This window comes from Arachis duranensis, chromosome 9 (assembly GCF_000817695.3).
Source record: "Arachis duranensis cultivar V14167 chromosome 9, aradu.V14167.gnm2.J7QH, whole genome shotgun sequence".
Lineage (NCBI taxonomy): Eukaryota > Viridiplantae > Streptophyta > Magnoliopsida > Fabales > Fabaceae > Arachis > Arachis duranensis.
The window spans coordinates 9,607,191-9,632,769 of record NC_029780.3 but is presented as its reverse complement, the minus strand read 5'-3'; the positions used below and the strand labels follow the sequence as shown (position 1 = coordinate 9,632,769).

The window sequence follows — 25,579 nt, the reverse complement described above, 5'->3', positions numbered from 1 at the left end:
TTGTTAAGATTAATTTAAATTATAATAATTTGATTAATAAAAATATAACATGTTATGTATTATTTGTTTTTTCTTAATCTAGTATTAAATATATTAACTCTAGAATAGTTATTAATTGATTTTAGTAATCTACTTTTTTCAATAAATCAAACGTATATACTCAATATGACTATACATAACTTAATAATACTTAGACCTACCAACAAATTTTTCTATGTTGTTTTATTGTCAAGAAAGAACACATCAAAATTAACTCAAAATAAATAATAAATTATTAGAGAATTTTAATGCACAAAATTCTTTAATAAATAATAAATAATTTAAATCTACTAAAAAATAACTCAATATTTTTTTTATGTCTGCAAAACATATACCTGAAATAATATTATATCAATGTTAGTATACAGTTTTACAATCATCGACCGTATTTACTATACGTGACTCATTCTTAAAAGTTATTCTACATACTTGTGCAGTTGGAAGATAAATTACTGAACTTTATTTTATTTTTCTAAATTATTATAATTATGCATTATTCATTAAATGCTAATTGTAATATTGTAATATAATTATTAATAATGATAGTTTTCTAAAATAAATTTAGAAGAGAGAATAGTACTTTCATTTTGGAGGAAAAATGAATTCATGAGGAATTGATACCTCACTTTTATTAGTTGATAATGTATTAAATATTAATTTTATATAATTATAATAAAAATATTTCTCTTAATATAATCATGCATTATTCGTTAAATGTTAATTGTAATATAATTATAATAAATATATTTTTCTGAAATAAATTTAGAAAAAAAATAGTGATTTCATTTTAGAGAAAAAATTCATAAGGAATTAACACCTCACTTTTATTAGTTGGAGAAAAAATCCGATTTTAGTATATTTTGTCATTATTATACATTTTTCTCTAATCATATATCCACTGTTTTCTTTTCTTTATTTCAGCATTTTGAATCTGGGTTTAACTTTTCGTAGTTCTCACTTCTCAGTCATTCTATTAGATGTAGTTGATAATTATTGAAATTCTTCGATTAATATAGGAGAAAAATATATTATTATATGATAGGACTAATATGAGTATATTTTATTATTAAATAAACAAAGTTAATATAAAATAAAATTATACATAAAAAAGCAAAGAAAATAAAATTAAAAATAGTAAATTTTTAACTAAATTAATTTATATTTGTTGTATTCAATTTAAATAAGTAATAAATTATCTTATTTTAATTTATTCATTAAATTTATATATCATAAAAATTAAATCAAATAATTAATATACACAATTTTAAATTGTGTGATGCTTAAATATCTATTCAAATAAATTAGTTAATATAATTAATTCATCATAATGAATTGTCTTTAATAAATTAAACAAAATAAAGCAGAAGCATGCTACGTTGATTATATCATTAAAGGTAAAAATTTAATTTTTATATAATAGAATAGATAATATAATAGACGGCGAAAAAGAGAAAGATAAACATTTTAGATCTTAAGTTGTTTTATTTGGATGTTGCAATGTGGGTATCACATTATTTTACTTATTCTACTCTATAGACCCTTTTGTAACTTTATTTCAGTATCAATGGAATTTTACTACCTTTGAGTACTAAATTAAAATTCAAAATGAAACTGAAAAAAAAGTAAAGAGTATAAAATTATTGATCGAAAAACACTCTAAATAATAAAATATCAAATTAATTTTAATATTAAATTCATTAATACGATTTTAATTTTATATAATAGTTAGATAATAGATTAGTAAAAGTATAGGGAATAATGGCTTTAATTACTATTTTATAAAATATTCATTTAAAATAATTAAAAAATATAAAATTATGATATTATTAAAAATAATACATTTTTATGTTAAAAAATTATATTTAAATAAAATATAAAATTTAGAGTAACATAGTTTCATGAACATTAATCATTAATCAATTATGAACTAACATAAAATTATAATATAATTTTTTTATGTCATTTAGAATAATTAAAAAATATAAAATTATGATATTATTAAAAATAATACATTTTTATGTTTAAAAAATTATATTTAAATAAAATATTTATAAAATATAAAATTTAGAGTAACATAGTTTCATGAACATTAATCAATTATGAAATAACATCAAATTATAATATAATTTATTTATGAAAAAATAATCAATAATTAATATTAATAAATATAAAAATCATCCAAACACTTTGATTAAAAGTATGAGTGGTTAATTATTATTCATTATTAATAATATTTTGTTCATAACAAAAACTAAAAATATAATTATTTAGATTTAAATTTTAGAAAAATAAACGTATAAATAACAAATGATCTATTTTATCATGTATATGATAAATTAATGAATTAAACTAACTGATATAATTAATTATAATTAATTAATTGGTATAAATTATAATAAATTGTATGATATTTAAAAAAAATAAAATGAATAAAAAAATAGAATAATAGAAGACTATAATAAAATAAATTGAATGTGAGTTTTTTTTTTTACAAATTTTATATCACATCCGCTTCAATAATAATAAATAAAAATACATCAACTTAATATCTAAGAGAAAATGATGAGATAAAATCATAACACAATTCTAAAATAAAAGTTTAAATTAAACCATAATATCATTGCACAACACAAATTGAAAGTAATTTCACACTACAATATACCACATAAATATGTAAATGACTTAAACTTAATTACGGATTTTTTTTTATTTATGCTTACATGATAACACCATAGTCTATAAATGTTTAATGGATAACATGTCATATATTGCTCTAAATGATGAGCATGGGAGTTGAAGAGTGTGTGCTGATTTGTGTTCATGATAGTTGCTTTCTTGTGACGACGCTTCATAGGAAAAAAAAGATTTGTTGTAAAAGTTACTCAATGAAAGAGTAATTGGTAAATTAATGATATTTTCTTCTAGCATATATGATCTTTTATAGTGGTAAAATAAAAATGGAAGGAATAAAATTTTGTATTTTTATATTAGAAATAAAATTTGATATTTATCCTAATAAAATTAAATAACTAATTAGTTATATTTAAATAAATAAAATAAGTTAAATAAAAATATTTTTAAGAATTAATCAAATCAATTAGTCAACACAAATAATTAGTATAATTAATTTTATTTGATTTATTGGATTCAAAAAATAAATTAGAAAATAATTGATTGAATTAATTAGTTGATATAATTAAGTTATTATAATTGATTGGATTTAATGAATTAAAAAAAATAAATAAAAAAATATAGGAGACAATGATTTTTTTAACTAAATTAATATGTATTTATTGTATTTAATCAGTATAAGTAATAAATCATCTATATTATTATGTACCTTATAAATTAATGAATTAAAATAATTGATATAATAAATTATAATTATTTGATTGATATAAATTATAATAAATTGTGTGATATTTAAATACCTAATCAAATCAATTAGTTGATATAATTAATTTAGTTGATATAATTAGTTGATATAGAAGTATGCCACGCTCATCATAAACTGCAGAATTCAATTTTTATATAATAAAAATATATATTCTTATATATATTATAGAAATATGATTTGATTCCATTAACTTGCTTATTTTTTTTTTTAACTTGCCACCTATATTCAGCATGGAATTTTAATTTTTCTAAAATAAATTCAGAAGAGAGAATAGTACTTTTATTTAGAGAGAAAATAAATTCATGAAGAATTGAAACCTCCCTTTCATTAGTTGATAATGTATTAAATATTAATTTTATATAATTATAATAAATATATTTTCCTAAATTAGTATAACCATACATTATTCATTAAATGTTAATTGTAATATAAATATAATAAAGATATTTTTCTAAAATAAATTTAGAAGAGAGGAAAGTGCTTTCATTTTAGAAGAAAAATGAATTTATGAAAAATTGACACCTCACTTCAATTAGTTATGAAAAAAATACAATTTTAGTATATTAAATAGAAGTATATTATTATTATTATTATTAAAATAATTAAAAATATTTTCAAATGAAAAGTGATAGAAATATTAGAAATCTAGAGAGAAAAAAGTAATGTGTTTATGCATATCTGAGTTGTGTGTGAATATGAGAACACCTAGTTATATATAGAAAGAAAAAGTCTAGGAATTAACATTTTTGTTAAAATTTAGCTAGCATTTAATTATAAAAAAAAATAATTAATCATATATTATTAGATGTCATCTCACATCATTAAAAATATTAACGATGATTAATTAATTGCTAAACATCACAATTCGACTGACTCCCTAACACTTTTTATATAGAAATATTTGACAACTATTACAATTCCTAATAATATTTATTATCTAACCATCTATCTTAAATACTGTATAATATAGTTACTTTAATATATCCTTTAAACTCAAGTAGAAGCTAGATGAAATCATTTTGAGTTTGAAACACTAAATTTAAAAAATGTATAGGATGATGAGCTTTGTAAAAATATTAACTATTTGATCCATAGTCACAACAACTATTAGACGAATAGCACTAATGAGAAGAAGTTAACATACAAAGCGATAATCAATCTCGATGTGTTTAATATATTCGTAAAAGATATTATTATGGACAATTTGAATAACACTACTGTTATCACAATAATGATCAGTGAGAGAAGACTCAATAGCCCCCAAATCTTCAAGAAGCCAATAAATTGTCAGTACTTCAACAGAAATAATGTTAGCCAAAATATGATATTCTACTTTAGTGCTTGAGCGAGTAGTGAAAGTTTATTTTTTAGCTTGCTATGAGATAAGAAAGTCATAAAAAAAAAGCAATTAGTAGTAGAACGTCAATAAGTGGGGTCACTAGCCCAATCAGCATCAGAATATGTCTGAAGAGTCAAAGAAGATTGAGCCAAAAAATGAAGACCCTAAAACATAGTACCCTTATTATTATATAGGTCATCATTAAGATAATAACTTGTCATTAATAAAATTTTAGGATAATGAATAAAAAATATAATTATATCAATATAATTAAAATTAATATAATTAAAATAGTTAAATTAAGTAGATTTGTATAAATTATAATAAATTACATAACATTTAAAAAGAAAATAAAATGAATAAGAAGAAAATAAAAATAAATAAAATAGATAGAAGACTACAATAAAATAAATTGAATGTGAGAGTTTTTTTTTGGTACATTTTATATCACATCCATTTTTTAGTAATAATAAAAAATAAAAATACGTCAACTTGATCTCTACGAAAAAATGATGAGATAAAATCATAATACAGTTATAAAGTAAAAGTTTAAATTAGAACACAATATCATTACACAACACATATTGAAAGTAATTTCACACTACAATATATACCACAAACAGGTAAATGACTTAAATTTAAATACGAAACATTTTTTATTTATGCATACATGATAACACCATGGTCTATAAATATTTTATAGATAACATATCTTATAAAGTTCCGAATGATAAGCACCAAAGTTGGAGAGTGTGGTAGTTTATGTCCACGATAGTTGCCTTCTTGTAACGACACCTCATAGGAAGAAAAAAAATTGTTGTAAAATCTATCAAATGAAAGAGTAATTGGTAAACGAATGACATTTTCTTCTAGTATACATAGTCTTTTATAGTGAAAAAATAAAAATGGAAGGAATTAAATTTTATATTTTTACATTAGGAATAGAATTTGATATTTATCCTAATAAAATTATTATTATTATCAATATAAATGGATTAATAACTTGCCACTAATAAAATCATTGGATAATGAATAAGAATTAGAAGGATATCAATATAATTAAAATGTTTAAAAATATTTTTGATTGATAATTAGTTTAATAATGTATTAAATATTGATATACAGCGAAGGAAGTGAATATTAAATCTACGATCATTTTTGTTTTTGTAAAAATTTAGAATAATTGTTAAGTTAATAATTTAAATTATTAATTTAATACGTTTATTATTTAAAAAATAATGTTACAAGAATTTAGAATTAAAAGAAAAGTAATAAGATATTTATTTTTATTTGTGTTATTTTAATTTTATTAAGAACTTGATGATTATACTATTATAATTTTATGTTGGATTTTTTAAAATTTTGTTATTTTTAATTTTAATTTGAATATAATATTTTATTTTTATTTTATTAATATGTATAAAATATGAGTAGAGTAGGATTGAATAATTTTAAAAAATATTTTTTTTTCTTGTTTAACGTTTTTTTTTCATATCACATGTGTCTATACCTGTATCTCTCTTTATTATTGATGATTTAGGATGCATTATATGTTTTATTAAAAAAATTTATAATTTATTTGGGATGCATTATGTTTATTATTTTGATTTTTTTTCTGGTCAATATTCAAATTGTTCCGGTCAATATTATTCAAACTATGTTTAAATGCTTTTGCACACACTTATGGTGCCATCGTTTTTTAAACTTAATTATTACATCTCACTCATAGTTAGACACATAAATTTTAGCTTTAGATGATCATTAGTCAAGATAACCCACTTTGAATTTTAACTGAAAAAAAAATAATATATTCCGTGTAAAATATTTATGTATTTATTTTTTATTTTTTTACATTTTTTTAAACATATGCCTATATCTATAGTTATCTTTATTAATGAATTAGAAATTTAGAATACATTATGTGTTTTATTAAAAAAAATTATAATTTATTTGGAATGTATTATATTTACTTTTTTAGGAAACATTTAAAATACTCCTGGATCTTATTAATTATTCAAAATAGTTAGATTTTAGTCTCACATGATCCTTAGTTAAGATAACCCACTTTAAAATTTGACCAAAGAAAATATTAATGCATTTATTTATTTTTTTTTTACTTTTTTGCTTCTTTTTTTAAAACATTTACCTATTCCTATATATATTTATCTTTTTGGATGAAGTAGGATGCATTATGTGTAATATTAAAAAAATTTATAATTTGTTTGGGATGTTATTATATTTATTATTTTGATTTTTTACCTTTTTTTTTAGTCAACATTTAAACTGTTTTTGGTCAATATTTAAACTATATTTACACATTTACTCTTATCATTGATAAATTATAATTTACATATAATATATATAAGAGTATTAATGTAATTTTATACTATTATGATTTTCTTTCTTCTCACTTTTCTTTCCATCCAAACAAAAGAAAATTTTCTCTCTATTTTCTTTCCATCTATTTTCTCTTAATCCAAACAACATACAAATAACTCTACTTTTCCTTTTATTTTCTTTCCACTCATTTTCTTTCCTCTCATTTTCTTTCCTTCCATTTTCTTTTCTATATCCAAACAAAGCCTAAATATTTATGCACACGCATCAATCATCATACCATCATTTTTTAAATTTAATTCTTAAATTTATTCATATTAGTTACTCAATTGAACACATAGATTTTAGCCTTAAATGATCATTAGTCAACATTACCGACTTTAAAATTTAACCAAAAAAAATATTAATACATTTGGTATGTAATATGCTAATTTAGTTGTTTTTCTGACATATGTCTATATTTATAATTATCTTTATTATTGAATTAGGATGCATTATATGTTTTATTAAAAAAAATTATAATGTATTTGGGTTGCATTATGTTTTTTTTTTCTTAGTCAACATTCAAACTGTTTCTGATTAATATTCAAAGTATGTTTAAATGCATCTTTAAATGGTTTTGCACACGTGTCATGCCATTTTTTTAAACTTAATAATTAAATATCAATCATGTTAATTACTTAAGATAGTTGAAAACAAATATTTTAGCATAAGAGATCATTAGTCAACATACCCACTTAAAAATTTTACCAAAAAAAATATTAATACATTTCGTGTGATATGTTCATTTATTTATTTATTTATTACGCATTTTCTCATACGTATGACTATACCTATTTCTATCTTTATTGATAAGTTCGGATGCATTATGTGTTCTTTTAAAAAATTTTGAGTTACTTGTGATGAATTATGTTTTTTTTGTCAAAATTCAAATTATAGTTTTAAAAATCGGACTGAACCGGTCAGTCCGATTGCGAATCGGCAGCTCCTGCAGTTCAGTTCACTAGCAGAAATCGCTGCTTAAAAAATCGAATACAAACTGCTGAGTCGGTCAGTTGGATCAGACCGAAACCCGGTCAATTTATAATAAACACTGCCGTTTTGTTCGTTTAACAAAAAAAACCCTAGGAAAAACTCCCTCAACCCCACCTGCTCCACTCTTCTTCCTTCAGAAAGCAAACTATCCTCAATGACTCAACCTTAACCAAATTAAAGAAAAACCCTAACTCCCACCAATCGCTGTCGCCGTCCGTTATCCGTCTGTCGGAATGAGAGATTGCTGCTGCCGCCATCCGTCGCACTTAGGAGCTCCCTCTTCATGATGTCAGCGTTCTTCAAGACTCAGAGTATCCAACCCGTTGTTTGCTCTCACGAATCGCCTAGTCACCGTCCTACTTGTCCATGGACGATCAATGCTTGTTCTTCGTTTTTTTGTTGCTTTGTTTAGAAATCAAACCCCTTGTGCTTGTTGATTGAGGGTCAGTGATCGTCTTTCTGCTCGTCGCCTGGTCTTTGTCTTTGTTGTGCTCCTCCCCCTTTGGTCAAACTACTCAGAACAAGGGCAATGGCTTCAATTGATTTTAATTTTCGTTTTCTATTCTTCTTCATTCTTTGCTCAAAACATTGATTTTTGTTTGGGATTCTGATAGTGGTACTCAGATTAAAATTCGAATAATTGAATAGTTAACTCTGGTCCTATGCTGTATTGTACATTTGTTACTCGATTTTTTTTGTTTTGGATTGAATCATTAAATGATTAGTTGATTTAGTTCACTAGTTAACCTTTTTAGTCTTTATTAAAATTGTGCTACTGTTTTGTATTTTGTGATTTTTATATATAGTGATGTGTTGCTGTTTTGTATTTTGTGACTTAATTGTACTTAGAACATGATTGACTTAATGACTTAATTGTGCTTCACATTGAAATTATCGAATGGTTAATTGATTATTGATTAGCAATGGCTACTCTGTTATGATGCTGTTGTGTTTCATGATTTTTTTACAGCAATGCGTTGTATTGTGACTGTCTTGATGACTTAGTTGTGTTTAGATTGTATGATTATTGATTAATTGTGATGTTGTGTTTTATGATTTTTATAGTGATGTGATGCTTTTTATGTTTTGTGATTCAATTGTAATGTCTATAATTATGATGTAAGGTGTTTATTTTGACTGTCTTGATGACTTAGTTGTGTTTAGATTGTATGATTATTGATTAACTGTGCTATTGTGTTTTGTGATTTTTATAGTGATGTGATGTTGTTTTATGTTTTGTGATACAATTGTATTGTCTATAATTATGATGTAAAGTGTTTATTTATAATTTATTTATTATTTTATTATAAAACAATTTTTTTGTTGGACCAGTAAACCAGTAATTAGAGCAATTCGATGACTAGTCCAATTTTTGAAATCTTGATTCAAACTGCTTATGGTCCTATTTAAACTATGTTTAAAAGCATCTTTAAGGTTGCGTTTGTTTACATGTATGTAGGGGTGGTAAACAGGCCTAAACTCGCCAGGCCGGCTTGCGTAACCCGCCAAAAAAAGCGGGCCGGGATAAAAAATTGAGACCACCAAATAATGAAATTTCGTCTAACCCGCACCGCTTAAACCATGGGCTTTGGCGGAGTAGGCTTCCCCGGCGGGCTAAACATATTTTTGGCCGGGAGTGTTTTTGCATTTTTTGGCCAAAAGGCCAAAACCCAACTTCTCCACAACCCCAACCTAACTTGACCCAATGAAACCATACCCGCCCTAAATCCCAAATTGCAGCCTCCTTACCACTCGGCTACTGTCACTCTCACTCCCTCCCACTCAGAACATAGAGCTTTAGCTTCTCCAGTTTCCATCTCCACCTATAGTCACTCACACCTCACACTCACAAGTCACACCGGCCACCGCTAACCGCTCCCAACCGTACTGCATCTGGTGCCGTCGCAATCTCGCACAGACGTCCTCACTCTTCATGCTCACACTTCCATCCTCACGCGCACAGTCTCGCACAGATAGCAAAGTCGCACCCAGCAGTCGTGGCACTCCTTGTCATTGTCGCTCTTCGGTCCTCCTGGGATCTAACCACTGCTGCTGCTCCGTCTAGCCGTTGTCGCAACTGGTCTAAGTCTTGGACTCCTGGGTCCTATCCTCTTGCTCTCTAGGTATGCTCGTCTGTTCTCTCGCTCTCTGGGTCTGCTCGTCTATCCTCATTACCGCTGCTCCTTGTCTCCTCTGTTCTGGTCATCGGCTCATCACTGCTGTCATATCATATTTCTGGTATGTTAGTTTTCTGGCTTAGGTTTTAGATCAGAGATTTAGGTTTGTTTGCTGTGTTTTGTGTTGTTTGATAATGGTTGCTGATACTTGTTTTAAAATGGTTTTGACTTTTGATTAAATTTGATGCAGATCCATATATTGTTTGCTGTTTTTTATGTTATTTGATAATGGTTGAGTTTTGATTAAATCAGAATTGTTGATATTTATTTGAGTGAGGCAACATTATTTTGCAATGATGCAATCATAGATGGTTTACAATGGTAGAAAGACAACCAACATCATTTTTCAACACTAACACTAACGGCACGAGATTTGTTGAGCATTCCTATTGCCACCGTGGCTTCAAAATCTGCATTTAGCATGTGTTCTCATATTTTGAATAAGTATAGAAGCAGTTTATTGCCAGATAATGTTGAAGTTGTGATTCGCACTCGAAATTGGACGAAATTAGATACGTGGATATAATGATTATGGTATAATCATATTTATAACATACATACTTGAGTGATTTTGTTCATTATGATGTATTATTTTTCTAATATATTTATTTACTTTTTTCTAGAGGAAGATTTAGATGAGGAAGATATTGTAAAAGGAGAAGGCTATTCTTCAGGAGTTGGTTCCAATGATGTTATTGACTTACATGAAGATGAAGATGAAAATTAAGTGTTTTGAATTATGTTTATTTTGCTTTGGAGACTATTTATAATTATATTTTTAGATTTTGGATTATATTTATTTTGCTTTTGAGACTATTTATAATTATGTTTTTGGATTTTGGATTATATTTATTTTGTTTTGGAGACTATTTATAATTAACATTTGCTTTTATATTGATTAAAACAAAGAAAATTTTTTATGCCTTTATAAATATTATTAAAAAAATGGAGATTAGGTGGGCTTAGCCCGCCACTAGGCGGGGTGGGATAGGATTCTGGAACCGCCTCACAAGGCGGGGCGGGACGGGCTTCTCCGCCTGCCACCCTTACATGTATGGGATACTGAGGCACAAAACTGTGTTTGGCAGATAAAACATGAACAGAGTTGTGTCCAGAGACATTGAATTAGTGTATTTTGTGTTTATCCTGACAGGAAAGACACAGAGACACTAACAAGAGACACAACTTATTTTTTATTTGTTCTTTCATTATTCCTGTTAATTTTTCATAATTATACATTTTATCATTATATTTTTCTTACCAAATTTTTTAAATAAAAAAATGAGAATAAATTAGACTTTCATGATTTATTCTAGTTTATCACCAAATAAAATATAAAAATATTAATTTTTGTATTTCTATCATTTATGTTTTGTTCTTAGTATCTTATCTTATCCTATTCTCGAAACTAAACGCAACTTAAATGTTTCTATGTACACGTGTCATGTCATCTTTTTTTCAACTTAATTATTACATGTCAAACATATTAATTACTCAAGATAGTTTTTTTTTTGTTTGCACCAGGGTATCCATCAGGTCGAAAACCCAATGACTAATCTCTTGGATATTTTAGAGACAAAGTGGGTGACCCTCCCAAGCAAACAAGCTCCATTCCCATCCTTCACTGAATATCGAATCCGAAAAAGATAGTTAAAGAGACACAGACCGTCATCTATCTGTGCCAACTTACATCGGTTTACTCAAGATAGTTGGGTACTAGATTTTAGCCTCAGATAATCATGAGTCAACATATATCTATATACCTATACATTTCGTCTAATACGCTAATTTTTTAATATTTATTTTTGTGTCTTTTCTCAAACATATATCTATATATACTATCTTTATTGATGAATTATGGATGCATTATTAAAAACTTTTATAATTTATATGGGTTATATTATGTTTCTTCTTTTAATTTTTTTTGTCAACATTTAAATTATTCATAGTCAATATTTAAAGTATGTTTGAATGTATTTTTAAATGCTTCTACACATGTCATTATTCTTTTTAACTAAACTATTATATCTTAATCATATTAATTACTCAAAAGATAGTTGAAAACATATATTTTAGTCTTAGATAATGAGAAAAATTTTCTAAAATAAATTTAAAAAGTTATTTATTTTTCAAAACAAATAATTTTATCTTTATTTTTTGAAATATATATTTTTTAGAGTTTGAAATAAGTTCGCCCACTGCAACAACGAACTTGCCTATTTTTATAAATTTTGCCTACTGCATCGGCAAACTTCATAGTTTTTATAGATTTCGTCCACTGGCGCAACAAACTTCATGTTAGCTCTAAAACGCGAAATGATCCCCTCATTTTTCACTTTTCACTGCGCTGAACCCTCCCCGTTTCACTCTTTTATCTCTTTTTGACTTTCAATATCTTCTCTCAAGATTCTCTAAGTTACTTCTTTGTTTTTAATTTATTTTTTATATAATTATTTTAGAATAAAGTTTTTGATAGATTAGTTAACATTAGATGGTATTAAATTTATAATTATATAGAATTAATTAATTAAAATTTCAGAGTTTATTATTTAAAATAAATTATTAAAAAATATAAAAATAATCATTTAGAATTAATTATTCAAAAAATATAGGAATAATTATTTAAAGTTACTGATTTAGAAATTATTATAAAAATTATTTAGAGTCAATTACTTAGAGTTATTTTGTTAACTATTTAGAATAGTGTATTAAATCAGTGTTTTTTGAATTTTATAGGTGTAGAAATTATTGATATTGATTTTGTAATTATTTGATTTTAGATACTTTGATGAACCAAGAATTAGTATGTTACGAGGATATGTTGTATAGATTAGACCAGGCATAGCACATTGCTGGTAGACCTAGTCAACTGGTATAATGTTTACTTTTTGAGTGTTTAATAAGTTTAAATATATATATATAAGCATGTATTTGACATAAATGTTAAATTTTTTTTAGCCTAATAGGGTGTTGTCGATGCATCGAAATTTACTGACGAGACCTAACGAGTGTATTAGAAAATACTTCTAATGGGCTAGTTTCGACCATATGGTATACATGGTTGAGTGGGACCATGACTGGCCTTTAGTATCTGTGTTGGTAGAGAGATGGTGGCCAGAGTCTTATACATTTCACATACCATGTGATTAGATAACAATTACCCTATAGGACGTGGAATATCTGAATGGTCTGAATGTTGATGGACCCAGCTAGTGGTTGCGTTGGTGGTTGGAAGCAGTACTATGACGGGCGTTCTATGTAGGACCTGTATCAGCAGTTACTAGGACATGTACCAGGTCCGAACTACAAACATGGTCAGAATAAGTGGACCGTCAACTTATCGTGGTTCAGAGACGTTGTTTGTGGAGAGTTGGCTGAGGATGCGACAGATGAGCGACTACTGTAGTACTCCCTTGGTATGGGTTCATTATGCAGATCTTATTAAGGGTATGTTATTTCTAGATGCATCTGACCCTCGTGTGCATATGAGGTGGTTATCTCTGTTGGAGGACCTGGATTGCTGTGGCTGATTGTCTTGAAATTCAGTTGTTCTTGCATGGTTGTACCGCCAAATGTATTATGCTACGGACTATAGGCAACAAAATTTGGGTGGATGCGGAGGGTTGCTTCTATCATTGGCATATCATCGCATCTCGAGTTGTCAGCCCACTGGTTTTGTTCAGTGATGATTTTCGTTAATGGAGAGGTACGACGTGCATTTAGAAAGTTTATTTTTCGTTTTCATGCAAGTTAGTGTAAACTACTATTTATTATTGTGTGAATTATAATGTTGCAATGTATGACAGGTAGTGGATGGGTCACATGTCGTCAATGACATTGCGGAGACCAGACTTCGATATTGGAGGCGAGTTCTAAACGAATCAGCATCTACTAGGTATGTGATAAATGTTAATAATAAAGTTAAATACGTTGTTATGTCAAACGGATTTTGACTCATATTTGTAATATTTTTTAGGTCGATTGGACTCCATATGCTGACCCTTATATCTAGGAGTTGATCCCAGTGTGAGTCATACATGGTGAGCCATCGTATGCTGCCTAGATCCTGGTACATACTGCTGTTAACTCCTCTACTGTAAATATTGTTCTCAAACGATTAAATTGGTAAACATTCATCGTGTTCACATGCTTGGAGTTGAACTCAATAGTTTTCACAAATGTTTGTGAGAATTCATCCCCCACTTGAACTTGTGCTTGAGCTTCTGTCCTCTTCCTTGCGAAAAGCTCACCCAATCGGAAGTAAGTTGACTTCACAAGAGCAGTTATCGATAGGTTGCGTATGGCCTTCATGACAGCATTCATGCACTCAGAAATATTCGTAGTCATGTCCCCGAACATGCGGCCTTCATCACTATACTGTGCCCGTTGTTCACGCGGTATTTCTTTGAGCCAGTTCGTGATTGTCACATTCTCTCCCCTCAATCTATCGAAGTAATGACCAAATTCTTGACGTGACTTCAAATATGTTGTGTTAACCAAGACCTTTTTCAAATTCTTATTCTTAAAATGTATCATAAAGTTAGCCGCAATATATCTTGTACAAAATTCTTGATAAGCATTTAGAGGTTTCCACCAACTGCCATTGGCATTTAACGCAATATCAATGGATTCATATCTGTCTAAGATGACCAAAAGGCCTGGCTGAGGCGTTACTTGTTCCTTGAGGAGGTTGGACAAAAAGAATGACCAGACCTCCTTTGTCTTTTCCTCGACCACAGCAAATATAATGGGCAATATGTTTGAATTACTATCTTGGGCAATAGCCAAGTCCTTTCGTATTTGCCATACAAATGAGAGCCATCAATCGAGATAAGTGGCTTGCAATGCTTGAAAACTTCTACACATGGGGGAACGTCTAAGACACACGATGAAATATGGCACTATCATTATCACTAGGCCAACGTTGCAAGTTCCACCCATGTACCTAAATCAGTAACTTGGTTAGGACATGTTAAAATATAATGAACCACAAGTGATGTGCTAAATGCAATGCAATCAATCTTATTGGATAGGTACATCTGCATTGCGAATAACCACCTAGGAAGCTCGTTATACGATGCTTCCCAATCATTACATATCTTCGCAATCACTCTCTGCTTTACAAGCCAAACTTTTCTGTAAGATGTCTTATAACCAAAGTGATTCTCAACTGCTCTGCTCCTTGGAAAACTCTTATGCTGATAGTATGATCTACCTTCACCATAGAGAATATGTGTTCAGCTACCACCTTCAAATCTAACCTTCCATAGTCCTGACCTAATGTTGTTTGCATGCAAGAATTAATGGGTACTACTGTATCTCCTAACCTCCCATTTCTCCTGCTTTCGACGATATGCAATGCGTATGTTCCATTGACATCCCAACCCAACATGAGTGCAATGTACATCATACTTCAACTGGTCACTCTCCAATATCTTATACTCAACAACTCTCTTGATGCTATATATCTTTACCGCCATCACAGCTTCTTCTTTGTTGTCGAACTGTTGCCCAATCTCAAACTCATGTTTTGGATCATCCTCGGGTCCTCCCTGACTAAAGGACCATCTACATTAATTGCGTCAAGGTTCAACATGGAATAGTGCACAGAATGATCATACAGTTTAGAAATAGCAAGCTGAGTTAGCGCAACTTGTGACACTTTAAAGTTATTTAACTCTTCATTTTCCTCCTCAAGTATGTCCATTAGTTCGACATCTATATCTTCATCGTCGAACACAGGGTGAGCTTGATAATGATCCATCGTTGGGTCTCAACCATAGAATCATCATGACTTTCATAATCTACTTCCAATACACCATCATTATAATTCCCATGATTTGACTCCTCTTGAATCTCCTTGGGTGGCATGTTCAAATCAACCATCAGCCTTCTAATGTTTGTTCTGACTGCTACAGATGATTCATTCTCATCACACACTTTCGACGAAGTCGTTGGACACATATCAACCAAAAACACAAATAATTCCAGCAGATGAATGTTTGAAAAATAATTGTGTTAACCCCTGTTTAATTGTATGTCTTCGTCATTATGTATTCAATACTTTGATCAAATGAAAACTTGTTAAAAGACATGTTTACATATAAAAATAATATAAAAAAATTTTGACAAAAAAAAAGAAAATAAGAAAAAATAAAATACCTTTTATAAAATTAAAGTGTCTCCACTTCTATCGGATATCTGTAATAAATTTTTCTCACCTTGTTCATATGTTGACCAATTGCATATACTATACAATTTTTCAATGTCACTACCTCTCTCACTTCATTCAGCAAGTATAGAAAGATTGGTTGTGCAGAATTAAATACACTAAATTTATCTTTATCAAATACAATTTTTCCATCATAATGAATTGATAATAATGATATTCCAGACATTATAAAGAGTATAATAACGAAAAGTATAAAAGAGAAAAAATAAATGTAGATGTGAATGAAGAAAATTCGGTGTATGCAAATTTATATTATAAATTGGAAAAAGTTTACTACTGGCGCAGCATAGACGAAATTCACCGATGCAATGAACAAATTTTATAAAAATAGACAAGCTCGTCGTTACTGTGGACAAACTTGCTTCAAGCTCTAAAAAAATGTGTTTCAAAAAATAATGATAAAATTATTTGTTTTTGAAAATAAATATTTTTTTAATTTATTTCAAAAAAATTTTTTTAATAATCATTAGTCAAAATTAATAAGTAATTGATCCGATAAAATTACCGAATATTAAATGATTAGTTCAACCAATTACTTAAATTTAAGTAAATAAATATAAATATAATATATTAAGTAATTATATATAAATTATAGTTTAATTGAATATTTTATCGAGCTTATATAATTATTAGAAAAATGATATGTAAATATCTTTTATATACTTCTTTTACACATTTTTTATGACATATATAAAAAGAATAATATTGTCGATGTTTCTTGTAGCGAGAGTAAAAATTATATTTTTACTAAAATAAATCCAAAAAAAGAATTGCCATGTCAATGCACATGTTTTTTTTATTTAATAAAAATATTTATTCTTTATCTAATTCTATTCTTTACCAAACAAATTTTCATATAAAAGTGGCAGATATAACATTATTCTAATTATTAATTAAGACTTAGAAGCACAATGACTGACTTAGCTAGGTGATAAGTGATGCCAGATATCGATGTGGAGGATTGGAGGTAAGGCAATGGCCTCAAGTTCCATGGAGTGAACGGCTTCAACTGAAGTTACCGTTCATGCAAACCAACTAGTTTTGATTAGGTTTGACCAATTGGACAATGTAAATCAACCGATTTTCACCACATTTGGCATAACTAGTTTTTTTTATTGGTAATATTAAAAAACAAAAAAAAATAGCCAAAATTTATTTTATTTAATATTTATTGATTGTCGTAATAATTAATAAATATTAAATAAAAAATTATAATTATTTTTTATTGGTTTTTTATTATTAAATATTTTTGAAAAAGAAAATAGTGGAGAATACCGATCGATAGAATCTTAAAGAAAAAACATAAGTAGAAAATAAAAATGTTAAACAATGTGAATAATGAATATATCGAATGTTCAATTTAGTAGATATTCAAATGATTATGGTCATTATTTTTAATTACATGGTTATTTTTTTAATTTCATTTACTTATGCATAGTTAATAATGACTGGATGTTCAATTCAATAGATGTATAAATGGTTATCCTAATGTTAAAGTATAAAAAGTAATTTGAAAATAGAATATTTTTTTACTTTATTAGATCAATTTTAGAGCCAATTATTCACATTATTTATAAAAAGTCATTGTTTATCTAATAAAACCGAATCTTAAATTATATTGTCTTCAATCTAATAGAATCTAAAAAAGTCATAAATTTTATGAATTTTATTTTAATGCATAGAATTTTATACCATTATCCGCTTAGATTCATGCATTTTGATGAGCTTTTAATAGTGTTATTAACATCAAACAATTAGATTTTTATCTTTTAAATAATAAATTTAAAAATTAATCACATTACTGATTTTAGAATATACGATTCATTGTGTTCACAAAATTATAACATTACATGGAAATTAATAAATGATCATATTTTATTCCATGTAACATTTATTAATAGTTCATGGTACCGAGACATCTATAACAATTGGGCTTCGAACATGATGGGTCCCATCTAACCACACTATGGATGAGATAACCACAGTTTCATGTGGTATCTTACCAACAACCTTCACTACAAATGATCTTTTCTCGTTTAATGCTTTGAAGGACAAAACCCTTGGTGTCACCGTGATATTAACTTGTGGATTCGGTGTGACTGTCACGCTATAACTTGAGTTGGCTAAACCAACATTTGTAACAATTCTACCAAACCTGACATTAAAAGGCACCATGGGCCGAACATGAGCTGCAAAAGTTGGATAATTTAAATTTCTTACCAATGATCGATGTGCAGCTCCCTTGCACGGATTCAACTCTCCAGATATCACTTTAATTGTGCGATTATTATACCCCAAGTTACACAGCATTTGCACATAATCCTCCTTGTTAATGTCATAAACTAGTCCAGGGTTGATTGCCAGAATTGGATTGGCTTGTCCAGATCCATATGCATATTCTCCCACATCTTCCACCGAACTCCTAACCATGGGTTTTGCTGACGTCATAATAGCAGATTTAATTGCAGCAGGTGACCAATGAGGGTGAAAACTTTTCACATATGCGGCTATTCCAGAAACATGAGGACAAGCCATTGAAGTTCCACTTAGAATATTGTAATGTACAGATCTATTATCCGTACTAGGATCTTCTGTTGGTGAACCAATTGGCGAAAAAGCAGCCAAGATATTAACCCCTGGGGCACTTATATCAGGTTTCAAGATCTCTGAAATTGTAGGGTTTGGTCCACGGCCAGAAAATGCTACCACTTTAGGAGCATTATGATCTTGAGCGCTCTCACTCTTGAGGATCTTAGCACTTGGGTGTTTTGTTGAGTTTTTATAGGATTTAACAATGGCATAATCTTTTGGCAGCAATGTCACTGAAGGCATTAGAGTGTTATCAGCCACGTTATCAAGATCAGATGCTTTTCCAATTGCACCAGCTGCACCAGAAAAGAGTATATCTTCTTGTAGAAAATAGTCACACAATATTATCTTTCCTTTCACCGATTTTTCATCCAAGCATGCACATTGATCATCGGATTTTTTAAAACAGCCCCTTGTATTACCGTTGCTCAAAGCTATAGGAATTGTTCTTCTCTTTGACTCGAAAGGATTAATAACCGGGATCCCGGTCAACACTTTTCCATTTCCAAGAACGACCTTGTCAATGATTTTCCGATCTATAGTGTTTGCTGCGACGGTTATCAACCATGGCGCAACGCTTGCTACGGTGCCAGGGAAAGGACCATAATTTCCAGCGGATTGGACTACAAGTACTCCCTTGGCCATTGCATGAAATGAACCGATGGCAACTGAATCTGTGTCAAGGGGTCGGGCAGTGGTCCCAGAAATTGAAAGGGAGATGACGTCAACTCCGTCAGCAATTGCGTCATCAAAGGCAGCTAAGATGTCGTGGTCTTCACAGCCTGAATCGCTGCATACTTTGTAAGCAGCGATTCTTGAAGAAGGAACTGCTCCTCTCGCTGTGCCTCCTGCAATTCCATAAAAGCCGCCATTGTCAACGGTTTTTCCGGCTGCTGTTGATGCTGTGTGGCTTCCATGGCCAATGTTGTCTCTGGCAGAGTTCTCTACGTAGAATCTTGCTCCGATTAACTTCTTGTTGCATGTGAAGTTCAAGCCACCTGCACATATACCCTTCCAATGTTTCGGAACAGGCTCTCTGATACCTTTGTCGCTGAAGCTTTCCGATTCCGGCCAAACCCCGGTGTCGAGAAATCCGACAACGAGATTAGTTTCTACTGTTTGATGCCCTTTTGGTGCCTTTGGAAGTCCCAAGAAATCCCAAGATCTTGTGGTTTGGGTTTGGAGAGTCTTGCTTGGGAAAACTGAAACAACACCTTCCATTTCGGTTAACTTTTCCGCTTGCTGATTCGTGAGCATGGCAGCAAAACCGTTAAAGCTCCTCTTGTAGCTACGGACTAAGGATTTTGTTGGGTTGCTACCATCAAGAACTTGTTGCAGCATATTAAGATGGTGAGAGGTGGGAGAATAAGAAGCTTTTGTTTCAGGTATTGAGCCCAAATAAACAATATGAAATTTTGGATTACCATCGTCGTCGTTAGCATCACAAAGAGAAAGCGTGAATGCTAGAGTGATCACCACACTACGCACAACAAAATTGAGCTTCACCATTATTTGAAATGTTGACAAGAATGCGTGTCTACTTAGCTTTTATATATACAATTTTGACACACATTTCCTATAAAATAAACGGGCCTGCTACACATACAAGCATACAAGCAACCAAGTTGGCCCAGCTCAAATACGAAACACGCGCGTGAAAGAGAGATAAGATGCCGCGTCCAAATCACGCGCTCAGCATTCGAACGGTTACGTATGGGAGACTCTTCCACTTCTTCCACTTCTTCCATTTCTCAAGGCGCTTTCAAAACAACGAAACCCTCTCATTTTTGAGCGAAAATCAAGTTTCAAAATATAGAAATCGTAGTTCGAAAACTGCATCAAAACACCATCAACCTCTCTGTGAAGAATCTGAAGAAAAAACAAACCAAGAATACTCAACGTAAGTGCATTAAAATACTGTATATTTTACTTTTCTTCTTCGTCGTTCTGCTAGGGTTTACTGTTACTGTTGCTTCTTTGTTATACGTCGTTCCTCTGAGTTATACGTTATTCTTCTAAGTTCTACGTCGTTCTACATTGTTATTCTAAGTTCTCCTGCTATTTTTGTTGATTTTTGGGGGTTTATTCCGTAGATTAGGGGGTGTAAACTGCTTAACCTTGTAATGTGGCTTTATATTGAAGCATGGCTGAGTGATATCTCAGAAAATGGCAGCAAGAAACCAAACCAAAGACCTGAAATGTGCCACACATCTCCTGAATGATAAGTTCAGAAACATGACTGAGGAGAAGAAGGCAATTGTGAGGGATCTTGGATTCGGTGGGTATGCACATCCCACCACTGAGGGTGGATCACCAACTCTTAAGGGAGCTGGCAAACAACTTCAAACTTGGGGAGAACAGACTGAAGACAGGATATGGTTCTTTCCAAATAACCCCAAAAAAAATAGGTGATGCGCTTGGCATCAATGCAACAGGTAATTAGCTCAAAATTATAGATGTATATTAAGTTGTTGCTTGGGTGTATATTAACCTGATGCTTGGGTGTATTTGAACCGACTTTGATGCTTTGTTGTCTTTCTTTTTGTAGGAGATCTATTTCATGAGAAAGTTGACTATAAGAAACTTTCTAATGATGACAAAATAATTTATAGAAGATTCCAGGGTAAGACCCTCAAAAGTCTTACCGATGAAATGATGGAAATCGGCGTTGGCAACGAAGAGGAACGCCTGATGTTCAAGAAGATATTCATCCTCTACATACAGATGGCGTTCCTTTTGCCAACGACGATAAACAAAATATCGCCCGTGCACCTGGTCCCGATTTTTGAGATGGAGGGCATAGAGGAGAGAAACTGGGGGGGCATGTTTTGACCTTCATTGTCAAGGGCATCACAGACTACAAGGAGAAAAAGAAGAAGGCAATTGAAGACTACCAGGAGAAGAAGAAGAAGGCAATCAATGGCTGCCTCTTCGCCCTGATGATAATCTACTTTCACCTTTCAAAAAAGAAAGGCAAGAACAGGGTTGAAAGACCACCAAAGCCATGGATTGCCAACTGGACTAAGGAGCAGTTGGTGAAAAGAATGAATGAAGAGAGAGAGGAAATTTTGGTGAGTAATCATAATAAGTTGGTGTACTTTATTTACCCGAATGGTGCTAACTAAAATATCTCATGTTTCAGGGGATTCTGAATTTGGCAGAGACAAAAGAAAAAATGAGAAAAAAAGAAAAAAAACAAAAAGAACAAGAAATAAAAAAAACAAAAAAAAGGAAGGCGAGCTCAACATCGTCTTTGGAGACAGAAACTACCGAGAGTGACACTTCTACCTCTGAGTCTGAGGCTTAAGAAGACTCGGAGGATTCGGGAATTAAACACCCCGGCAAAAAGGGGAAAAAGTAAGTACCATACTTGGGTGTAATTTCTTTATTGGGTTTGGGTGTATTTTGTTTGTCCACGTTGGGTGTATGTAGTATATTAAGCAGGGTGTGTTTCTTTGCTGCGTTGGGTGTATATTTTATACTCAGTTGGGTGTGTATCGTGAATTGAATTGGGTGTATTTTTAGTATGTTCTAAATGACAATTGTTTGCCTGCAGAATGGACTCAAGAAAAAGAAAGCAGAGGGAAGAGGAGTCAGATTCTGATTCAGAATCTGAATCTAAAGCAAGTGATGAGTAATGTCCTGAAATTATTACTCCTCTCTTTTGGCTTCTTTATAAAGATGTCGTGTATTAACTGAAGTGTCTATTATTAACTTATAGCAGCGAAGAATCATCGCCTGCGGAGAAGGAGAAGAAAAAAAAAGAAACAAAAACAACACCAAAAGAGTAAGCACTTCTTTCATTAATATTCTGTGATAAAATTAATTTTTTATTTCTGATTGGTACTGTTTTTTTTTCCACCCAGAACACCACAAAAAAAGAAAAAAGTAGTTGTGGAGGATTCACCTCCTGAAGAAGATCAATACTTTTACGGGTACAGTACCTCGTAAGCTATACTACGGTCTATCATCGTAATTATTTTTGTTAACGTCTTATTTTATGAATGTAGTGAGACATATGAAATATCGAGTGACGAACTCGATGAATGGCTAGGGGAAAACGTTCGTAAATCTGCTGCAGAGGGGTATGTCTTGCTGGGCTGTGTATTTGAGATTTTGGTGTCTTTTGTTTGCTAATAATTGTATCTTGTTTCGCAGGGACAACCAGGCTGACCTGGATCGACAGAAGGTCACTATGTGTCCTCTGAAACGTAAGAAGCTTTATTATTTAATAAATTCTTGTTATCGTGATTTGGATGAATTCTGTGAAACAATATGGGTGTATTCTGTGCATCAAGTTGGGTGTATCTTGTTCACTAAATTGGATGTATATTTGTTTTGAATAACATGAAATCTGTTTAGACTACCGGCTGTCAACTTGGGAAGTGATGATACTTCCTCTCAAAGACACACAGAACAGAGTAGTGTAAACCAGCCGTCTCAGAGCATGTAATTTCTCTTTCAAATAACAGTTACTTTTCTTCTTCTAATAACTTCTACTTCTAATTCTGTATATATATTTTTTTAGAAAAAAAAGCCCTTTATTATTTTATTCAAGAAAAAAAAGGCAGCAAAAAAAAGCAAAAACTGCAACTATGTAAGTTCTCAAAAAACAAAGTCCGTCTTCTTTTTGAATTGTTCGGGTGTATTTGTTGACCTTCTTTGGGTGTATTTTAGGTTGACTCCGGATGATTCGAATGTGATGGTTGTTAGGGAACAAACGCCGTCGGAAGCGCTTGCAATGTGAGTTATCCAAGAATATTTCAACCTTATAACCTTATTATTTTCAAATACGTTGTTAACCTTTCATTTTTATTCTTGTTTAGAGTCCCGATCCAGTTTTTTGTGCCGGCATCCCAACAAACAACCACTGACGCAGATTCCGAACAACCCCTATGCTACAGATTGAAGGGGCTAGAGAAACGTAAGAAAATAGTATTGGGTGTATATTTGTTTAGGGTTTGGGTGTATATTTGCTATGAGTTTGGGTGTATACTCTTCCTGATCGATTTTGTGCAACTGTGCAGCACTCCTGAAACCCCCAAACAACATCAAGAAACAACACCCAAGCTTCCCCCAGCTCCAACAAAAATGTAAGTTAATTAGACTAGAATCAATCTTTGCTTGTCATCCGTATATTCTTACTCTTATTCTTATACATAATGATGCAGTCATCCAGACGCCGAGGAAGCTGCTGCCCTGTTGATGATGGCACGGACAGCAAGCTATGTTCCTAAAACAGATCTGCCGATGCCATCATTCAGCCTTGGATTGACAGATTCAAGCCAGGAGGGGGCATCGACGCAGGACACCGAAAGGGAAAAATCTCCAGAAGCTGCAACTATGCTGGAACAATTGGACAGTTTGGTCCAAAAGTTAGCAAGCAGTGCGTCAAAGGGAAAAGAAGAAAGTCCGCAAATTCGGAGGGAGACTGGGGGAGAAAGTTCTGCTAAGTTTGAAACACCGGGGGGAACAAATCAAATTCCGGATGATATGAAAGAAAAGTGCTACATCTGGGGGACGAGACTGAAGGAGGATGCAAAGGGTGATACTAACGAGTTTGAGGAGATATGCACTCTGACTGGCCAAGGACAGTACATTTTGATGAGAACGCACCTTGCATCCCTCCAGGCAAACAGTGATATAGAATGTCAGGTAATTTTAGACTAACATTAATGTTTTTACACCAAAGTCAACTGCAATGGTTATTAATTTAAAATTGATTTCTAGGTTGTATCTGCCATCTGCCTCATCCTAAACCAGAAAAAGGATGCACAAATATACTGTCTCCCCCCAGATATTGTGGTAAGTGTTACTTCTACGAACTTTGGGTGTATTTTATGCATGGATTTGGGTGTATTTGTTAGCTTAGATTGGGTGTAAGTTGTGTATTTTCATGTTTTCAGTTCTTGTATTGCAATTCTTGCAGAGCATGGCACTTTCTGATCACCCAAAGGGGGAATTCATATCTCCGAAAATGAACAGAGAATTCAGGGTGGAAGCCTACCCCAATTTCATTCCCTTCATAGATAGGAAAAAATTAAGTTCGCATCCATATGTAAGTTTTTGTTTCGTAAATTTGTTAGTACGCTTATTTACTTATATGCCAAATAAAATAACAAACTGTTGAAATGTGGCAATCCTTCAGATTTTTGCTCCTGTTTGCCACTTGGGACATTGGTGGTTGTGGCTAATAAATACAAGAACGCGGAAATGTCAAATACTTGACCCGCTACACAAAAAAGCTCCAAGCGAAGAAAGAAAGGAAATTAATAAATTCACTGTAATTTCCCTCTGTCTTCTTTACTTTAATAGATAGGTCTATTTTGAAATTTGAGTTGGGTGTATATTCCATATTAAGTTGGGTGTGTCTTGTCAATTGATTCGGGTGTATTACTGACTTGTTTTGGTATTTAAGGGATATGTATTTTCAA

The 25,579-nt window shown here is 30.7% G+C and overlaps 2 protein-coding genes across 2 annotated transcripts in view; one reads left to right on the top strand and one right to left on the bottom strand.

Annotated features, from left to right (window-relative positions):
- LOC110275622 (subtilisin-like protease SBT4.9) overlaps positions 1 to 20,654 on the bottom strand; it is a 31,462-nt gene extending 10,808 nt beyond the window's left edge. The window contains exon 1 of the mRNA XM_021131801.2: positions 20,360 to 20,654. Coding sequence (XP_020987460.2) covers positions 20,360 to 20,654 — 295 coding nt within the window. The remainder of the gene's footprint in view (positions 1 to 20,359) is intronic.
- A 3,377-nt stretch (positions 20,655 to 24,031) lies between these two features.
- Positions 24,032 to 24,873, top strand: LOC107464605 (uncharacterized). Its single transcript, XM_021131799.2, has 3 exons — positions 24,032 to 24,069; positions 24,173 to 24,238; positions 24,317 to 24,873. Exons 1-3 carry the CDS (start codon positions 24,041 to 24,043, stop codon positions 24,813 to 24,815), a joined length of 594 nt encoding a protein of 197 aa, XP_020987458.2. The 5' UTR covers positions 24,032 to 24,040; the 3' UTR covers positions 24,816 to 24,873.
- Positions 24,874 to 25,579: the final 706 nt, after the last annotated feature.